Below are 21,379 nucleotides of genomic sequence, written 5' to 3'. Positions count from 1 at the left end.
TGGTTGTTTGTCTTTCGCTGCCTCGCCAGCGAACGGACATCCGATTTCTTGTGATCTGCCGCGCGGGAACACGAGCTTTTTGAAGTGATTTTAAATCACACCCAACTCTTTTTTCCCACTTTCAATGTAATGTAACGTAGTCTTTCTTGTTTGCTAAAAAGCGTGCAGGGCATAGGCTCTGAACAAAGTTTGTACATTTTATTCTCCTCCTATTATCTCACTTCCTTTACTGTCCTGTGGTGGGCGTCTTTAGGTAGAGCAAAACACTTGGGTAGCATAGGGACTGCTTAACGCCCTCCAGAGCTTTTTTTTTTTCACGCCTCCTTTGAGGCACTCGATAATAATTGTTTTCATTCTGAACGTTCAAACCACCCTAAACAGTGATAAAGGAAGAAGAGATTTTGAAGCAAGTAAAGAATCCATTATCATCATCAAAACACTTTTGCCCCGACGTCCTGCTTGCGGCTAAAATAACTCCTTCTACAGAACAGGAGGTGTAAATGTTCTTAAACTTTACATCAGTTAAGACCAACAACCAATTGTAATAATCGAATGCTCACGATAATCCAGGATTCTAGTTCAGTTTAGCTGCACAGTTCTGAAAAAATATGCCGTGGGAAATTTCGCTCTTTTGCGACCGCTGTCTCGTTCACTAAGGCTCACTCGTATTGTTTTTTTCCCTCTTTAGAATAGGCCAGCCTTGCCCTAATTGCAGTCGATGTATGGCAGGCCATGCCACCTAACAATTCAATAATATGTTTCCACGTTTAAAACTTATGGCGGTACAAGGTAACGAAATGTAACGTTTCGCCCCATTCTACCCTAAAACTTGGGTTGTTCCACAGGGCTGCTTCAAGACCTGATAGCATACGCGACGAAAAGAGGATTGGTGCATGTTTATTCTTCTTATGAAGATTCAGCATTATTCTTGAATGAGCAAGGAATGGCTTCCTTGGCGCTATAATCGGACTTATACTGGCTTGTAGTTGGCTATGTGTCTTGAGAGAAGCAATTTTCGGTGCCATCACTGCTTATGCATAACAGCATTTTTGCGGGTTATCAGTGCCCAGACTACTTCTAATCCTCCTGACAAATACTTCGCTCAGAAACCTAGCGAGCACTTAACCAAGGGCAGCTTTTATCATCTAGATGTCTGCAGGCCTGAACGAAGCCATCGCCAATTGAAGCCACACTGTTTTCCGGAAAAATTACAAGACCTGAGTTGTAGTCTTGTATTTCTTGCTGATTAGCACAAAACTGTGGGATGGGACTTTGTTGTTGTTTATTGCAATCGTTGCTTGTGCGCGCAGCGAGCGATTAATTATGTCGGAGTTAATTGCATGACACCTCCTGAAAATCAGCAATACTGAAAAACAAAATTGGTGTATAAGGAAACCCATTTACTATTTCAAGCGAAGAAAACAATGATATTCGCACATTTCCTCCAGTGAGCAGAGTTTTCTAGCAATCCTGGATGGTTCAACCCTGTACTTGTGGCGACGGCCACACAGCTCCTGCAAATGCTTCTTTTAGATCAAATTTCCCTCTCACTTTTTCTCTCTCCTGGACAGTACATAGAACTGGAAGGGCCACCTGGATTTCTTCGCTGCACTGAAGTGCCGTTTAGCGCCATGTTTTACTGAGTCAAATGTGGTTTTGTTAATGTAGGCTTCGTCATTTCATGCCTTTTCAACGCTTGCATTGACCAGGGACTCGTTACCACTGATTATCTGCGAGCTAACCCATGAGCATCGCGCCCGTCACCAGGAGGCGCTTACTGCTGAAGAGATGGCAACACATTTGGAGAGGCCTACGGAAGGAAAAGAAAGATAACCAACAACTTCACGTCCGCAGTCTATTACGATGCACCTAATATCTTTGCGCAAACGACTATTGTTTTCAACGACTGTGGAGCCTCTCGAACCGAGCAAATCCGTGTGAGCCCTTGTGAGCTCTTGCTGGTCCACACGTTACAGAACCTTTAAAACTAATTCCAGTTGGTCCCAGCTGGGCGGAGGCTCTCCAAGTATCGCGCAGAGTTTTCGCAAACGCGGTATTTCACTCGAGGAACTCCGCGCTCAAGCTTCGCCCTTCTTCCGAGAGCTGGCTCGTAAACAGACCCCCGTTCGCGTTTAAAAAGCACTCCACGTTGGTGGCGGGGAATATTAGAAACGCTAGTTCGGTGCAGTGGCAGCTCGTGATGAGGAGCGCGAAAGAGAGTATGACCATATGCGCTCTTCCCTTCCAACTTCGCAATTTTTTTAGACTTTTTCGTGCGGACCCATGACGTCAGCAGTACATCTTCGTATACCGACGTTGTTGCTGCTTTCCCGGCATTTTAAACATGGCGCTCAAACGCAGTCCTAGCTCAGGCATGCCGGAGTGGGCAAAACAAACGCACTAACCCCTCGCAAAAGCGATTAAATTTTTATTCCAAGGCAGCGACTTTCTGTCTGCATTTTACTTTTTTTTTTACAAATTCCTCGTTTATGAATATGCCACGTGGATGTAAACAGATTATAGGCCTAGGGAGCGTAGCGGAAACCGGGCGCTTGAGGTTGACTTTAATGTTGAGGTTGACTTTAATCCAATCCGACCCACGGATCAAAAGTCAGACGCCATCTGTACGAGTCAATTCGCGTTTCCCAGTGGCATACTCTAGTACACTTCCTAGAACTTCACCCACCAATACGTAGCAATGACGTAAGGCGTCGCATTGGTGCGCTCGCACTGGTGCTTATCAGAATGTAGGCGTCAGGATCACCGCTCGAGCCTGCTACCTGTAGGGCATATACACAAATAAGGACGTCAGTACAGGCTCGGAGCCTGGCCGCCACCGTTGACGACAGGTTTGCCACGCGTCTGTAGGCCTGGAATTCATCCCGGTGAGAGGCTAAACAATCGTCGACGGAGTGCAGCCCAATAGACCAGCGGAGACGCAGGCGCGATGCATATCTTTCGTGCACAACCGCCGCGCGCGTGATTTTTTGCGCAAGAAAGAAACGTAATGCACGCACGCGCGCCGGCCGAACCACCGTTCGGGAAACAGCAGCCGCCGTCTTTTGGTTGGCGGGACTCGTGCGTGCGTGTACACAAGGCCAAGAGGGCTGCTTCTCACTAAGGCAGCCGCATTCAGGGGGTTCGGACAGCAGCGCCTGGCGCATAGCTCCTTTCCGGAGAACCCCGGGGCTCCGCGGGAGCCCTTGTCTAGCCCGCAGGTGAATCGGAGCGGCGGCAGGTGTTCGTTCAATGGCGATATTCATTCCGGTGCCGCCCCTTCCCCTTCCAAACAGGCAGTCAGGGCCAGCAGCAGAGCGACAGCTAGGCGAACGAGGGTCCCCCCCCCCCCCCCCCTCCTTCCCCACACGGAGCAGCAGCTGCTAGTTTCGCCCTCGCGAGCTGCGGGCCCGCATTGACATAGGCAGCGGAGATACGCGGCCATCACTGCGGCGAGGCAGCCTTCGATCAAATGCCTGACACGGTTCTCTATCGCGGTCTCTCGTGTGGTCGTATACTGGGCGGAATTTTCCGGTCGTCCTCTAATTGCTTTTTAATGTCGGTTTTAAACTGAGGTACAAATTTTCGGGCTTCGTGGCGCGATTTTTGTTTGTCTTATGTGATTTTGCACGCACACATTTTTGTTCGTGTGCGTGCGTGTGCGTGCGTGCGTGCGTGCGTGCGTGTTTCTCTGTGATTTCAAACTGCGTAACCAAGCAGTGAAATACTCTGTGTTTTTAGTATTTTTTACTACATCTTTGTCCTCACCGGGAGACTGCCGGATGCATGGCACTGGAAATAAATATTGATGAAATTGATCGATTTTTCATCGTCATTATTATCGAAACCGACCTGTCCAAAGCGAGAGCTAATAATAAGTAAGCACTTCTAGTGAAAGCGAGTCAGAGAGGCAGGAATGTTTGAATATTTTGAAAACCCCGCCTGCATTCATTGCATTTATCCTCACTATCCCCGAGTTTTCCGGCAGTCAACATAAGAAGGGTTAGCGATGATGAAGATGTTTATTACTGGGCCGAGGGGGGGGTCTGTAAATATTGAAATATTCTAATGTCGCTAGGCTTAGTGAGGAAGCGCAGTGAACGTGCATGCCTAAGTGCATTATTGCTCCCGCTTCTAACTACTAGACCTTCAGTGTAACTATGGCTTAAAAAATGCTCTTACACATAGGATTATTTGTTGAGCGTGGCGTCGCATTGTAGTGAGTATGCAATGTAACGAATTGCACTAGGTAACTACCTCTACTGTGCAGCCGAACATTCCACATTCAGACAGCTCTGCGTTCACGGAACCGGGCCGCTTGCTCGTCGTAGTCAAGCGCAAGTTGAAGGATGATCGCATGGTTTGCATGGGAAACGATTCATCCATTTGTATGACGATCTGGGAAAGAGGGGAGGGGGTGTGAATCTATGCCGGCTCACCGAGCGTTTCTTCGGACATAATGATTTAGCATGAAATATGCTCGCAGCAGAAAGCAGCATTTACCGACTTATTTTGGTCATCAGTTCTTTTTTTTTCTTGGTGGTTGGGGGGGGGGGGGGGGGGCTATTGCATGATACTTTTCTATTTGATGTTGAATCTACAACTTACATTGCAACTGTCGAAGCAACAAACCGATCTTACCTACCGTATGTCATTTTCCTCCTCTCATTGTGCGCAATGCAGTATTAGGAAGATGAAATAGAGCTTTTAAATTTCGTGCTTACCGGCGCACTTGGTGTCAAGAAACATCATTTTCCCTTAGCAGCGCTCAATCAATCATAGGAGAGTTTTCATGACACGCATTTATGACAAATTAGGTGGAGTCGTTTTTTATCACCCCAAAATTTTATGCACTAGTCTATTAGAAATTCTGGAACGGTGTGTGAGTTTCGTCTTCGAGTGAGGCAGTTAGAGAATGCTAAAGCTGATGAAGTGCACAAGCTGCGCAGTGATTAGCCACTGGGGAAAAAGGTACGAAGAGTTTTTTTTTTTTTACACAGACTACTTTATATACAGAATTCTTCATTGTGTCAGTACTAGTAGGTTAAAGCGAACTGCTCGATTCAGTTCAGAACATGCTGCCACGGCGTCTCGCTTAGCTTGCCTAACTCCGACTACTTCACACTAATTATCCATAGTGAGTGTAGCAATTATTGACCAGCAATATGTGTTAATTTAGGTGATGTGCTAGTCGGTCTATGTCACCGGTCGTGTAGCGTCACTAATAAGCAGTTTTAAGCGTGTCAATTAAAGCGTGCAATCAGCAACAAGCATACCCAATCCAGCGTCGTCCTGTGTTCCTGTTCTGTGTCTCCGTCCTTTGCGCTGGTTTTCTTTCTACAATCATGTACCGACTTGCCCAGCTCTCAACTGTACTGAATACCCAACGAGACTTGCTCGCATCAACACTAAGCCCGACCGCTTTAGAGTTCATTTCTAAGGTCATAGTGTACAGCCACTAATGTCGTTCGCCTCGCATGAGGGCTTCATAAAAGGACATAGAGTCTACTATTCCGGATCGACCTTGCAGTGCGTTTTCCCATTTCAAACGACCAGCTTAAACTTTTTCGGTCTTACGCAGAGCAGACTGCTTGACATTAAGACACTCGTAACGCGCCGACTAGAGGTGCTAAAAAGAGCAGCTTAACATCGTGCGTCCTTCTGAGACTCTGGCGCACTGGGCGGAAAGTAATCAGCGCTGCGCACTTTGAAGCGGTCGCGAGCTTAGTGCCCGGCTTAAGTTGAAAATTTATGCGCACGCTTCATCTTGGTGCTGAGAGACCGTCACGTGGCATATTTTTCTCCCCGACCCACTCTTCATGCCTGTCAAAAAATCTCTGGCGCAGCTGGCCGCGTGCATGAGGCAAAAAAGAGGAAAATGCCCCCGTGGGCTTTGAAATCCCGTGGGTGCTGCTGTTGTTTGGGCTCTGAAGGGGAATTGCAAGCCAGCAGGCGCGCGTCCGTGAATGCTCGCGTTCATCATTCCTTTCTTGTTATGCCGAGAAAACTGCACCGCGCTTCGTTTGGTTGTCCGGGAGCAGGCCGAATTTACGGCTTCTTTGTCCTTACGCGGTACTTCTCTGTGTGCCCGAAATATGTTTGCATTTCTCCGGCGAACGCAGCACGTAGTGGCGAGAAAAAGAAACAGCAAACAGCAGGAAAAGGAAATGCGGCAAATGTAAAACGCGCGAGCGCTCAAAGGGCCGAAGATGCAGGTGTTTCGACGGTGCCACGGCAGTTTGTTCAGTCGCTGACTCGGCCAGCCGCCTTTGCGCGAGTGTCGCCGCTCTCCGTTTCCGCGCGTTGCGGGCGTGCAGGGAGTTGTAGGAGGAAGCGGAGAAGGCTGCGCTCTTCGCGTTCGGCCTCGGCGATCCTTTCCACGCGCTGCCTCTCGCCCTCGTTCAAAGGACTACGGCTGCGCGTAGATGAGACAACGAAGAAATTGAGCGCGTGTGAGTGTGGACGTGCGTGCGTCGATGGTATAGCGGTGCTCTGACGCCTGGCATGCCTGCTTCGTGGTTGTGACGGTGGTCTGTCTTGGACATGAATATGCTCTTTGTTCATTCGTGATTATCGTGATGGTTGTGAGCTGATACAGCAGAACGGAGCGCATGTACTTTCGTTCGTTTTTCTTGGCTCCCGTGAGGTGAAAACACGAACGCCAAGTTAAGACGGTTTGGATGGCCGCGGTGAAGCCGAAACGTCAGATAATATTGCGCGTGATTGAAGAGAAGTTTCGCCTTTTGCTTGGAGGGCGAACTTGTGAATACGTCGTTTGTTTTTGTTCGGCATGTCACGCGATGTCCTCTTGCCGCGATGCACTAATGGAAGCGTCAATTTGAGGCGTGGTGCGAAAACAAGGCGTAAGCTACAACGTCTGGCGCCTGCCGTTGAAGCGTTCCCTATAGGCATCGGTTGGCGTAATTGGTGTCCAGCGGCTCCGAGCATCCCGTGTAGCCTGCGAAAATTATTGCCAACAGCCTTCAGAAGCGCCGAGACTTTAAAGCAGATAGAGCGCCTCGATAGCACGTCTGGTTAAAATTCTCCCGTCTGAACCTATGTCGACGCATTCTCAAGGATGAGCGCCTCACCAAGAAAGGAAGTACTCTAAGCAAATTCCTGCATGCATCGCTCTTCGAGCACCAAACTTGGACCTCAAACGCGTCACCCGTGTGGTCCCCGAACTCAGACCATCCCAAGGATACACCTCTGCCATATTCTACGCTCTGCAGCAGCTTTATTGTGAAATCGCTGACTATTTCGCTGCGTGCAAGGCACGGGGAGACACAGAAAAGCATCATTACCTCACTTTCCTGCGTCTACCGTTTGTCTCGACCATCTCCTGATCAAATCCCCGCTCCAGAATCCGTAACTTCCAAACCGAGGTCATCCGAGTGATCCAGCGAGAACATCCACATGCACGACGTAGTGGTTTCTACTCCCACAAACCCGCGTATCACCCGCGGCTAACTGCGGCGAGAATTGCGGGGCACGATCCGTACAACCTTCAAGCTCGACCCGGCCGCTTCAGCGTTCGCGGCAGTCGCGAAACTCCGATAAAGACGCCCACCGCCCCAGAACGCGGCCCGATAAGCGCGCCGTACTGCCACTATAGTGCGCGAAGGGATCAAGCGCTTCCCTCCTCTCAACAGGCGCGGTCTCCATTATTATTATTCCTCCCCACGTCGCTCAGCTGGCTGGCGCGCTGTGGACGCGTAGTCGCACTGCGAGGCCGGATACGCAGCGACGTTGTGTTGTCGGGAGAGGAGACCAAGCCCTCGCTCCGTTCACCGCTGCTGGCCGACGACTGCGGACAGCGACGCCGCGCCGGCCAACTGGACACTCCTGCGGCAGCGGCCGGTAGGAAAAAGACCGCTGCTGCGACGTACACGCTCACCGAGCAGCGCCGACACGTCGCCGCGGCTGCGGCTGTTCCCGTCGCTGCATTGACTTGTGGGGCACGCAGGCATATAGCGATCGGGCTTCCGCGCAAGTGCGCGCTCTCTCCCTGTGTGTGCGCTCGAGCCTGCGTGCCGGCTACAGCCGGAGGGCCGCCTGCTGCTACTGCACGCGCCGTGAGCTGCGACGAAGAGCGAGCCCTTTCTTGGGAGCGAGGGCGGTGCTGCCGCCGCAGCAGCAAGCGTGGCCACATCGATCACGGCTCGCTGGGAAAATGCGAAATGCTTGCGCCCGATTGTCTCTGAGGCATGTGAGACACCTGCTGCCTACCACCGCCGTTGCTACTCCTACGACTCCGCAGCCGCTAAAGCTGCTGCGGCTCTTGCTCCGTGTGCTTCGGTCGTGAGGACCTGCGGTGCTTGAGATCCAACGTGATACCGCGTTTGTGGTGTGAGTCTTGGCGCTTTAGTAGCCGGCACACTTGGTTCCCAAATAGCGCGTCGTCGACGACCACATCTACTCACTCCGCACCTGCTCCCAGATTCGTTTTCACTCCTCGAGCTCTGTCGTCACTGCGTGCAGTGTTTTTCTGCGTTGAGCGGGTGAACCACGGAGGTCCGACCGGAACTATAGCGTGCAGGCATCTCTGCAGTGTGCCGCGTGTGTTTGTGATTGCGGTGCGTGTCGTAGAGGCCGTGCTTGTTCGCTCTGATACGGCGCGCGATTTTGCGGTGTGCTCGTGTTGTGCCGGTCTGCGGTTGGTGTAGGGAATGGATACCCAGGACAAGCCGCAGGGAGGCAGCAAACCCGGTACTGTGGCGTCTTCTCTGCAGTCCGCCTTCAAGGACATGATGAACCGACACATATCGTGGCCATGGTCGCCGCGACTCGTCTACCACGTGAACCCGAGCGTAAGTCGTCCACTATCGTCGCGGGAAATTTGAAACGGAAGAAAGTGCGCGCGCGCGCGCTCTTGCCTCTCGTGTTCGCGTTGTGTACGGGGCGCGGCGACGCGCTAATGGAATGGCTGCAGCCTGGTTATCAAATCCATTTTCTCTGGTAACTGGAGAAAAACTGCAAATTTAGACGCTCACTGCGGGGAATTTAGAAACCTCGAACTCACAATAGCCGAGCCCATGCACGTCGTGGTAACGTTCCACTGAGTCTAGTGTCTCGAAATAAACATCCTGTAGGGTTCGCGGTCCGATTATAGCGTCGGATACGCGAGCAGCTGTTCTGCATCTGTTGGGCCGTGGTTTGCGATTTGCTCTGGGAAAAAGTTGCTTGTATACATACCTACATGGTTTTGTTATTGCATTCGTCTACTTTTCTCATTTCCTGCGCGCTGCGGCAGCGCCTCGCGACCTTATTTGCTTTCTTTGCGGCTGTTTGTCGCCGGACGTCATAGGGTCTCGCGACACTCGCGACATCACGTGTGAAATGTCACCGTGTTTTTTTTTCTTCTCACAGCTTGTCGCACTTGTCTTGTAAAATGATACAAAGACAAACAAAAAAAAGATACAATAAACCTGCGGACCGCGACCTTTTAGCGAGAAGATAGAACAGCGGCTGTAGCCTCGGTGCCCGATCTCTGCCGAGCATTTTCCATCCCGTAGCGCGTGTTGTACGTGACGCGTCCGCCCGCGTTGCACACAGCGCCAAAATACCGCGGTAATCGACGTCAAAGAGAGCGAAGAACGTCACTGCATTCCATGGGATCGCGGCGGGGGGATCGGGATCGCTCAGTGAGCGCAGCGAGCTGGAAGCACAATGGCCTTATTATCATGCGACTGCACCTCTACGAGCACAGAGTGTTATGCGTTTGAACGCGCGTAGATATGAGTATCATTAACAACAAGCGATAAGGTGCGCTCTAATTAAAGAAATGCCGCACTTACATGCGTGATACTCTCGCGTCTCCTAATTCGCATTTATAGCATACAGGCGTCCATGATGCGACGCCGGAACTGAGTAGGCATTTTTGACTGCCTCTTGAAGCAAGCAATATCTTTGTGACGTGAACTGGCTGCCCGAATGTCAGAAACAATAAGCTTTAATTTATAGAGTTTTAAGGCATCAAAGGTAGCTTCACAAGACGTTCTTTCTGCACCGTTACCTCCATCGAAGAGGTTATTTAATTTCCGTGCTCTGAAGAAAGCGCGCGAATGTCGAAAGGTATGCAGTAAAAGCACCTGTTTTGAATAACGCGCTTCTAGTAACTCCCTTCTACTGTTTGCTGGCATGGCATGCCAAAATTTGAGTTTTAGCCCAGCGGATACGTGCTAACGCATGTGCGATTGCTAGGTGGATCCGCCAACCTATCACTGCGCATGCGCCCCAGACACCCGGCTAGTGTGGTATACGTCCTACCTTAGTGCGTCCCCTCTTTAGCTGAAGCCCTGGACTCATGCATAATACCGAAGACTTTGGCTCCTTCGGTGCTTAGCGCTCTACACTCGCTTATGAGAAGGAAGTTGGGAATAGGTTATGCTTAAAATATAAACTGCACCCTTCAGCGATTTTTCAGAACAGCCTGCGATTTGCTATTGAAGGCGTTTGTAGTGTTTTTAATGGTCTTATTAGTATAATATATCTAATTAGACAGGCATTAAGAATAGCTTACTTGAGTAGAACATGTTGCCGGGCAAGTTTTTGTAATTATTCAGGCATGGAAAACTGGCGCTAAATGCACACACACACACAAGACAGCACACAGGATAGCCTCTCATACCGTGCCCGGTCTTGAATATGTGCGCTGCTCGCTCAACATTGCCATGTCCGAAGAATAGCTTGCTTGTTCTTGTACTGGATGACGAGTGACAGTGGCTCCTAAGGAACACAACTGCAACGCGTAACGACACTTGGAAACCTGTTCACCTTTTGAATGAAGTCACATAATTTGGCATTTGGTTATCATATATACACGTCCAGACAACTGAAATGTGATGACATTGCCAATTAATTCATAGATCAGCCTTTATAATGGCACATATCTCAAATTGGAACAGGTTAAGCAGCACTTCCTGCAAAAACATTTCCTTGATGAATGTATTCACCCATGACGGAGAGATGCCCACAGTGTTTGCTGGGATTAGATGAGGTGCACTCTGCGGCTGCCCCAAGCGATTTGTTCCTGCTGCTCAGCCAAATAAGGCAGCCAATGGGCTGCCACCAAAGAGATCTTCAATTCAATCGGCGACTTTGCGAATGACGTGAGCTTGCAGTAGTACGCCCACAAGCTTAGTGGAATATAAAACCTACCCCAGCGCAGAACACGTCTGTGCCAGAGTTCATATACAGACTTTGTCAAAAGTATAGAACCCAAAAGGCATGCCTCTAAGCTCTGCTGTGAGGCTTTCAGGCATCCTTGGAAGTTCTAAGCTCCTTAGGGATAAGAACTAGAGTTACTCTCACTGTAGAGAGATTTCAAACGCGGGCAGCGCAAAGCTGGAAACAATACATGGCCCAGGAGTTAACTGGATAGGCTGTATAGTTATTTACAAGGGTGTACAGCCTTTGCCAAAAGTAGCCAGGTTGCACGGTTTGCTTTTCAGTAGCATATTGAAGCCCTCATGCCAGACTTCAAGCTCTAAATCTCTTTGTGGTAAGGAGAACGCTTGTCCTCATCTTCCAAGACCTCTTTGATCTGCAGGGAAGCCATAAGGGCTCTGCTATACGAACGAGAACCAAACCATGCAGCCTGGTTACTTTTGGCAATTACTGTACGGAAGATTACTTGTTGTTTACACGTAGTTGACTCTGTATATAAGTGCGACAAAAATTATTTACGGCATTGTGGAGATTTCTTTTACAAATATTTACATGCACTGCAGGCAGCAGCGCTGTCCAGGCAGGAGAGGGTTACAACATGTGCTGCGCAGTAACAATTCACTGACAGAATGCGCGTCACTTTTGCTCGGCTCAGGGCCGGACGTTCCTGAACGCATTGCCCTGTGTGTTCTACAGTTGGCTTTTCATACGAGTCGGTGAGAGTTCTTGGACCATAATCCAGGATGCTGAACACTGGATCTACCGTATGCGCTTTCTGAAAATGAACATATTTGCACGGCAAAACTGTGAGCACGTTTGAGCGGCCCCCTTCGGACCAAACGGAGTGAGATTTTCAATTTCTGCCCCCCCCCCCCCAAAAAAAAAACAAAATGCATGCGCTGGGGCACATAACTATAGAAATATGAGCGACAGATGTAGGACCAATTTACACCAAAAAGTGCAGCTGCTCTACAATTCCGTTTTATTTGTTCCTGTTCATGTCTATTCACAAGCCTATTCACATCGGTGCAATAATTAGCATGTAAGGATAAGGCCAAGAAATTTTCGCGGACCGTTACAATGAAGTGTTAAATTGTTGAATAGCGCTCATTGATTGTTCAGTAGGGGGCACTTAATTTCTTGACATAAAATAGCCCTCAGCTTTGGAAGCTCTTTCCCTCTTTGAAAAACTCTTCACCTTGCCCCCGCCTCTCTACTTCCACGACAGTACCCGCGCTCACAAATCTCCTTAAATGTCACCTTAACATTGCCCAGAATCTGTGTGCAGGAGTGCAAGGTTCGATCCCCAACGCCGCCAGGTACCCAGGGGTTTTCAAAAAGTACTAATTATTCGCTGGTCTTGCGTGAAATGTTCTGGAAAAATAGGTCACCGATCCCAGTTCGTGCAGACGAAACACGTCAGCTCTTGCGCTGTTTGGCTCTACTTCCCTTGTTCCATTATAATCCAATAAAACTATCATCATCATCAATTGCCAGCAAACTAACGCGTAAATTTGTGATTTAATTAATTGCGACGTATGCTGCGTCGGCTACAGACAAGCCATTACATTCACGGCCAAAACCGCATCGAACGCACTTCGGCAAGCAAGCTTTTCTGACGCTTTACGCAGCGAAAAGTCAGAAGGCACTGTTTAGATATGCTAGAAAATGCCGCTGTCGCACTCACGTATAAACTCAGGATGCCTGCACTTTTTTGCGATGGAATGATGAGAAAAGTTCCAACATCTAAGCGTGCCCCGTTAGCATGTTGGTCGCATTTGTACCTAGAGAAAGTTCATTGTACTACTATCGCTATGAGGGGCCGCAATGCATCGATGAGTCGAAAATTGGGTACTGAATGCAGGAGAGTTCTGTTCGTAACGCCGGAGCCTCATTTTGAGGCAATTCTTGCATTTTTATTTTCGCGCATATCTTGTATGCCCCTCACATATATGGGCCTTTGGCCTCTAGCGTCTTATGAATATAAGTACATGAAAGTCGATATGACCTTCAACGTGGGCGACGCTCACTTCGTGATCAGAATTTATCACGCATCTAAATGTAAAATTATGTCTTCTACAGGGCAGATGTAGCAGCCGGTGATTGATCAGCAACATGACATTCATATACAATTTAAAAATGCCGCGAATTCCAGGGGAAGGTTATAGATCCTTAGTGCAAAAAATGGTGCTCGATTTGCGTAGTTAGGCTATGTGCAAATTAGGTGCGCGAGCGAGATATGATTCACTTCGGTTCCGGTGTTCAGATCCAGTCTTCACGAATGGCGTTTTTCGGATAGCAATAATGGGTTAATTAATGCTCAGATATGCGTAATTGGTCATTGTCTTCATTCATAGATCCTTGGGGGTCTTCTTACCGCTCCTGGCGCAGTGAAAAAGCTGTCAAATGATGCGCCACTGCCCTTCTGTGGCAAGTGCTGGAATCGGCGGGACTTGGGTTGCTTGGGTTGGGTTGCAACTCAGGTTGCTCTTCCTGAGCAGCTTCTCACGAGCTGGCGCCTGACACGGTGGGTAGGCTGCTCACCTACCCACCGAGTGGTGGCCAGGTGAGCTATGCAGGTTGGCCACCGCTCGGTGGGCAGCTGAGCAGCCTGCCACAAAACAGGCTTCAAACACACACACAGCGGCTAAAAGCGGGGAATGGCCACTATAGGTTCTAGAGCACTAAAATCTCCTAGGCTGTCTTCGATGGATCATTTGAATGCGTTAGCATTTTCTGTTGCTGCTAATTTTGTTGTAGCTAATGTCCGTATAGGCGGAATAGGGCATTTTTTTACTGAATATCATAGATCGCTGGTATTCCTCATTCCATTGGCGCAGTGATGCAAGCGGCCAAGTAATGCGCCACTGCTCCGGCAGGTGGCTGGTTCAAGCGCAGCCACCGGTTCGGCTTGTTCGCCACCGGTTCGCGGACAACCTCTCGCGACCAGTCATTAATTTAACTGTCACCTGCTACGGTGTGCGGTTTGCTCATAGTCCGGTGGGCGGGTTGCCACCCGCCTCGGTGGACAGGTTTTGATGACGTCACATAGTTCGCGGTGACGTCAGAGAAAGTGTAGGTGGTCGCCGCGTCCGCTTGCGCAGACCCTTCTAACGCTAGCGCATTAATGAATAAAATCGTGGTGACGTCACAGTTTTTGAGAATGTCCTTTTTGCTCATTGGTGAGCGAGTTTTGCTTAAGGTACAATATTTCACCTCAAGTTTTTGTAAATAAAGACGCCTACAGCTGAAACTCACTGGCAAAGTCAATGCAGGTAGAAGCTGAGTTAATTAAATAGTGAGTTTCTGTCTCGCAGCGCTATGCCTACATTAGACGTTTTTAGTGAACCGGAGACGTACTAGCGTAGATGTATACCGGTTTACCGGACCCCTCTTGCATATGCTCAGTATCATTGTTGGGGTCAGGGAGGGTCAAGACGTATACCGATTTACCGGACCCCTCCTGCGCATGCGCAGTATCATTGTTGGGGTCAGGGAGGGTCAAGACGTATACCGATTTACCGGACCCCTCCTGCGCATGCGCAGTATCATTGTTGGGGTCAGGGAGGGTCAAGACGTATGCCGAATTACCGGACCCCTCCTGCGCATGCGCAGTATCATTGTTGGGGTCAGGGAGGGTCAAGACGTATGCCGAATTACCGGACCCCTCCTGCGCATGCGCAGTATCATTGTTGGGGCCAGGGAGGGTCACTGCTCGTGCGCAGCGGACATCCGGTAAACCGGGTATACGTCTACGCTAGTACGTCTCCGCTATGCTAAAAACGTCTATTATGGCACTTAGCCTAGCGAAAGGAAGTGGATCAATTTTGTCTGCCTAGGATTTTTAACGGCCGCTGACGTCAACAAAGCGTCAGCGCTTTTTTTTTATGGCATTCCACCTCTGTAAAAATGCGGCAGAAATGGAAAGGATCGAACCGAGACATCCTGCTAACCAGAAAGACTTCGTGTACCGCGAGCTACCGCTGCTGTTGCGTTAGCACTCAACTGCCTCTGACGTTACGAATGCCTGATCCACAAGCGCTGGAAAATTCAGTTCTCGACAACATAAACGACTGTTTACATAAGTGTCAAAGGGCAAGCATGCGGCTCTTGGAAACAACAGTCTTCGTTTTCTCTCTTAACAACACCAAGAAACGGAGTACCGCGCCGGGGAGTTGATCATTCTTCTCCCGCTGATGGGAAGAAAACGAACAAATAAAACAACACTTCTCATGCGAAGACATTTCGCCAGCTCTTGAGCAGCATCTCAGTCAGCATCGCCTTTTGCTGCTTTTGCAGCGGCCTGCATAGCGTTTCTGCTGAAAACGCTTCCCATACTACGGCAAAGGCGTGCAATGATGATAGAAGCTATTGCTAGACGTGGAATGCGAAGTCCTCGTTTTGAATGCTAAAGCATTAGGAGGGTCATGCATGCGAAAGCTCTCCTGCGGCGTCGGCGTCTGTGTACTGTGTGTCGGTGTCTGTGTCCACCTGCTAGGTGGTGTTTGGGGGATTTGCCCCTCTGCACCTGCCACCTGTCAACCATTCCCCTCTCCCTTTCTCCAGTCCACCTGTAGGGGAGAGAGAGAGAGATAAAACATTTATTATTTCATTGAAGTGTTCTACGAGTCAGGTAGGCGGACTCCTCAGTTCAGGACTCCGGTGGCTTGGGCGGATGCCTGGACCAGTCTGATGACGCGACACTGGTCTTCCAGGACCATTGCTGATCAGGGCTGCCTCCCACTGCTCGTATGATGTCTGTAATGTTTTTAGGGTCACCTGTAGGGGAGAAGAGGGAGACGCTGCAAGAGGAATGACTCAGTAAAAATGGAAATGACTAAGAAGAAAATTACTCGGACAAGAGCAGGTCAATGTGCAAAATATGCAGCCTCCCTAAGAACTATCTGTGAAAAAATGAAGCTTTCGGCAGCTATACTTTTTCTTGAATTGCTCGGGAAAGCAACCTGTGTCTCACAAGCCGTACCGGGGGCTCTGTTTGAGACAGCCACCTGCCAATGCAGTTGTGCATCACTTAACCGCTCCTCCACTGCACCACTGTGCTGGTAGCGGTATGAGGGCACGTCGCGATCTATGAGTGGGACTCATTTTGCCTATTTACATAGCCGAAATTGGAAGAAAATCAGAATTGGATTATACGGAGGAGTAAAAGACAATGAACTCAGGATTGGAATAGATCGGAACTGTAGTTGACTGCCAAGTGAAAGAAGCATGCTATCGCATTTCTTCCGCATCAATCAAATTGTTAGTCCCTAATTTTTGTGTAAATTTGTGTTCGAGTGATATCTGCATCCCCAACATATCGCCTTCGGGCCTTTAGCTGATTCTGAAACTATTAAAATTCAACTTGAGAAGTCTCGAAGACACAGAAAATGTGGCTGATTTCGTTTCATCATGGTTAACTTTGGTGAAAGTAACGTGCGGCAGAAAACGACCGTAAAGACTGCATTCTTAGGATGACCGAAAAGCAAGCAATCGCCACTGAAAGATTTTATTTACAACACTTTTGCAGTACTAGTCCTTTGGTCTCATACTCTAGAAGATCCTTTTTCGTTCTTCACCGTTGCATTGTAGAGCGAATGTTTGCTTGTCACAATATCAGTCATTTAAGTTCAACTTGAGTGTTATTTGAATCATTCTTTTCAAGCAATTTGTTGATTCCCTGACAGCAAGTACATTAGGATTTGGTTGTTAACGCTGCATCAGATAGCTTGACAAAACTCCCTTTAAAATTTCACTAGGACAATTTTATTTATTTATTTATTTATTTATTTATTTAAATACCCTAAAGGCCCAATTGGGCATTACATAGGGGGGGGAGGGCATGAAAACAACACAATACAGATTATTGGCACACAGTAGTTAACAAATACAAAGAATAACTATATATACAAATTGCAAGTACACATCACTGCAGTCGCTGAAAGATACATAGGTTGAGCGTATAAGACTTAATGCTTCAACAATACTGAAAATATCACGGTGAATTTTGTAGGCCAAGGTGCGATGAAAGTTTTGTTTGGAAATGTGATAGGCTCAGTTTCAGAAACTATGTCAGCCGGTAACGAGTTCCACTCTGCCATAGATAATAGTAATTGGCATAGATAATTGAAGGGTCATGTATTTGTACATAAGAGGCAAGAGTTGTGCCCACTTTTATGCAGGTTTGCTCATAGAGCTCTGAGCAGTTTTTTTTAGATAATATAACAAAGCTAATCATAGAGCAACAGTAACCAAATGTAGGTACAGATATATCACTGCAGTAATGATAAAATTTACGTATACTATTTTGCAAGACTGAAAAAGATATAGATATATAGCATCCGTCACGTGCAGAACTTCAAATTCAACACATTTCCACATCGCATTATTAAGGGTCGGACGAACTATGCAGCACAACATTGCTTTCCTGTAGTTCTTGTTGGCCCGACTATCCTGTGCTCAGCTCGTCGTTTGACATATCTGTTTTCCTAAGCGGTATGTCGGACATACTGATCACGATTTTGGTTTCCTTTATCCGTTCAATTACTAATGCCCTGAATGAGCGACGGCTGCAAAAAGTAATACTGATCAAATTGTTCCCAGTTTATAATTGACTAGTGGGGTAGTCCGATGCGATATCAGAAATTATTATTCAATGATCTTACTTTTTGAGCCTTAATACCGTGCTAATATTTGTTAAATCACTTGCATGTACCTGGTACTAGACATTCTTAACCTATGCATTATTATAAAAATGACTAATAAATGAATTATTGTTTTAACAGGAAGTGGTTCGCAATTTTTGAACAGCTGCCCAATTATACTTGGCCGCTTAGAGGTGACAAGGTCGGCCTGGTCGTAGCATAGAATATGTTAAGAGAAGAAAACACGTGATGCTTTAAACATTTCAACTTTTGAATCGGACAATTTGGAACTACGTTGCGTTTGATAACCTTCTTCCTGGGTGGCGCGAAAAATAACAGTTTCGTTTTGTGTCAATAGTGAGACAATTATATGCAGTCCTCATATCTAATTAACAAAGAATTTTATTAACACAGAGGTATCAAAACACACTATTCGCTAATATACAAAATAATGGAATCATTGTAACTCACAAATTTCACAGACGAATACATTTCCTCAATATCGTTTATGCGAATGTTAAACGAATAAGGACCAACTAATGGCTAGCGCGACATCTAATAACGATTTTTTTCTACTGGGGATGCGTAGTTTAGTGTAATTAATGTGTTACCGACGGTTATTTAAATATCACTAGATAACATTGAAACTTTACCCTGGGATTCCGCAGTATTACTATTTTTTTTGCTGTGTTTTATCTAGAAAATCATCGGACTTTTGAAAAGTCATGAATAGTTTAGGTGCAAGTTTTTTCTGGTGCAGCATTTTTCAGTGTTCATTCATTCGGTTAAAGGAGAGCAAGTTGTGTTTAACACCTTTTTAGGGAACTCATATTAGAGTCTGTTATGACACTCTCTTTATCTGAGAGTGACAATCGCGTGTGATCTTAGACCCGAAGCGACAGGCCATCTTAACTTCGCATACCGTACTTCTATTACGTAATTACATGCCTAAAGCGGGTAAAATTAGGAAAGAATGAACTGATCTCGTGGCTTTTCTTTGCCTGAGCTGTATGTCTGCGAAGGCGCCGGTGCGTCTCCTTGATGCCAAGGGCACCTTAGAGAGATTTAGAAGCGGATCGCAACAAGCACGCCTCAGCGAGGGCTGTCACCATACACGGAGCACCATTTCGCGTGGTGTCGGATAGCAAATGCGGCAGAAGCTACCGGAGGCTACCCTCGAAACGGAGGTCTACCCAAGGTGCCGCGACTGAAGACTGACAAAACCATCGCCGGCTACGTATGTGAGTCGGTTTACCGAAACCCTCTAGTTTAAATAAACATACAGACCGCTGTGGAGGAGATCTATTGACGCACGCCAATACCAACGGACACTCCGGGAGCAAGATCTTCAGTTTTGCAGCTTGAGAAACTGTGGTTGCCTACGAAAGACTGGTGGTGTGGGCGTCTACGTGCAGTGGCGTACGGGCAGGAATTCGGGGGCGGGCCTTTATGGTGTCGTGTGGAAAAAAAAAGGCAATTTGTGCTCTTCGGTTATCCCGTGTCCAGGGACAACCGATTCCTTGCCTAGGGACCTAGGGACATTACATGGCTTAAAACCCAGGGGTTCAGCATCGCAGTGGGGCATTCTTAAATCTGTACTAACATGTAAAGACGTAAATAAGTTCATTCTCCTTCTACTAAGAGAGCTTCTCGCCCCGTGGTTTCTCGACGCTTCGCCAAATAAACGGAATCGCCAGTGCAATTGACTCCACCTTTACATTGGTATATTATGCACAATGTTTGACTAGCACCGATTACGAAACGTTTCCTTTGTTATTCTTTAATGGCATTCTCCCGGTCAATCACGTGAGATGACGGCATCTGTATCTCTGTCAAGTTAAAAATGTCCATGGCCTCATAACTCGTTTGACTTATCAACTCCACTTTGACCTCAATCCGAGGTATGACTTGCTGGACGGTGTTCAATAAAAAAATGCAGCTGTTGACGTACAATGAACATATTGCATGGGGCTTTGCTGGCGATGGCATTAAAACTGCCTCTATCTGGGCCCACTTCCTGATGACTCAGTTCCGTATCGCGCCCCTACTTTGGCGCATCCCATGCTCTGGTTATTGTCCACTGAAGCAAATGCATGAGAGGACAATGGAATGAGTCAGCAAATGGCATGCTGAGGCCGATGCCGCCCGCATGTGCAATAGAATGTGACGGTTCACGATTGCATCATTGTTCTGTCGCTCCCACGTGCTCGCTTTCGCTCGATTAGGTTCCCATGTAAACCCCGTTGATACTTTGTGCCTATGGGTGGAGCAGTCAACTACGACAACTTACCGGCGTGGTCAGCAATGCCTGTTTTTCATTAGGATTTGCGTACTCTTTTAGAGATAGGAGGTTGGCGACGCTAGATGACTTTTACTTCTATACTTTCATTAGAGCTATCAATATTGTTGATATACCACAAACGGTGATCAAGATAAAAAAAAAACCTCGCATTGTTCTCCCATGAGCAGATAAGAAAGTTTAGAGCCAGAGTTTAGACTCATAACGAAGTGAACTGTTGGCAGAAGATTAACCCTGTCGCCTAAGTTGTAAACTCCTTTCAAAATGTGGCCGGCCGAACCAGGTCTTACAAGAAGTGTGCGCTATAGATAGGCATTAGCACTTTGAAAATTCGTTTTTGAGGAAAGGAAACGACGCAGTAACTGTCTCACATATATCGGTGGACACTCGAACCGCACCGTGAGGAAAGGGATGAAGGTGGGAGTGAAAGGGAGAAAGACGTGCCGTAGTGGAGGGCTCCGGGATAATTTCGACCACCTGGGAATCTTTAACGTGCACTGACATCGCACAGCACACGGGCGCCTTTTGCGTTTCGCCTCCATCGAAACGCGGCCGCCGCGGTCGGGTTCGAACCCCGGTACTCCAGCTCCTGCTTCCGCACTTTGCTAATCTGTTTTGTGGCCGATTGTAACTTTGTGGTTAGTGGTTGATCGCGAGATTGGGGGGGGGGGGGGGGGGGGGGGGGTGGGGTGGGGGGGGTTGGTCAACCAATGAACGCTGTGGCCTATTCTACCGCCCTCTACCGACGAATGGAAAGATCAAAGGTCAAGTGGTGCGACACCACGGTGGACCACATATGGTAAGGCGTATAGCCACACTTGACCACTGGCTCACTTGAAGGTCAACCGTCAACGCACGGTGAAATCGGCTTTACCTAGCGTAGTGAAGCTTCCGCTTCAAAACCACTGAACGTACGACGTCTTCATTTCTTGCAATCCGTCTTTGACTGAACGTACGCCATGCCTTGCTGGCTCTGGAGTACGACCTGCAATCGGCCACAAGACAGAGTTAACTAATCGCGGAAGCAGGAGTTGCCAGATACACTTCAGCTTTCGTTCTCTAACCAGGCTCAGTAGTAGCTAAACCGCAGCTAATTTTTCTCTTTAAGCCTAATAATCCAACCCCTAACGGTGAGAACTATACAGTTTTCATCGGTTGTGTCTGTCCTCCGTTTTTAAAGTTGCGAAGTTGATGACGTATATTCTATTGTTAACGGCTTCGCGAGGCAGGTCACTTGCATGTTTTTCACGTGACACATAAGAAGAGACTC

At 48.0% G+C, this 21,379-nt stretch overlaps 1 protein-coding gene across 4 annotated transcripts in view; it reads left to right on the top strand.

Moving 5' to 3' along the window:
• The first annotated feature begins 7,688 nt into the window (after positions 1-7,688).
• The window catches only part of Epac (Exchange protein directly activated by cAMP), a 296,847-nt gene continuing 283,156 nt past the window's right edge, over positions 7,689-21,379 (top strand). For 2 of the 4 annotated variants that reach the window (XM_077657880.1, XM_077657879.1), the window contains exon 1: positions 7,689-8,807. In XM_077657880.1, coding sequence (XP_077514006.1) covers positions 8,667-8,807 — 141 coding nt within the window. In that variant the 5' untranslated portion in view covers positions 7,689-8,666. The remainder of the gene's footprint in view (positions 8,808-21,379) is intronic. The other 2 variants (XM_077657882.1, XM_077657881.1) reach the window with 2 other exon arrangements.

Source organism: Amblyomma americanum, chromosome 3 (assembly GCF_052857255.1).
Source record: "Amblyomma americanum isolate KBUSLIRL-KWMA chromosome 3, ASM5285725v1, whole genome shotgun sequence".
NCBI classification, from domain to species: Eukaryota; Metazoa; Arthropoda; class Arachnida; order Ixodida; family Ixodidae; genus Amblyomma; species Amblyomma americanum.
The sequence above is the reverse complement of the archived record's forward strand: the minus strand, read 5'-3'. Positions and strand labels throughout refer to the sequence as shown.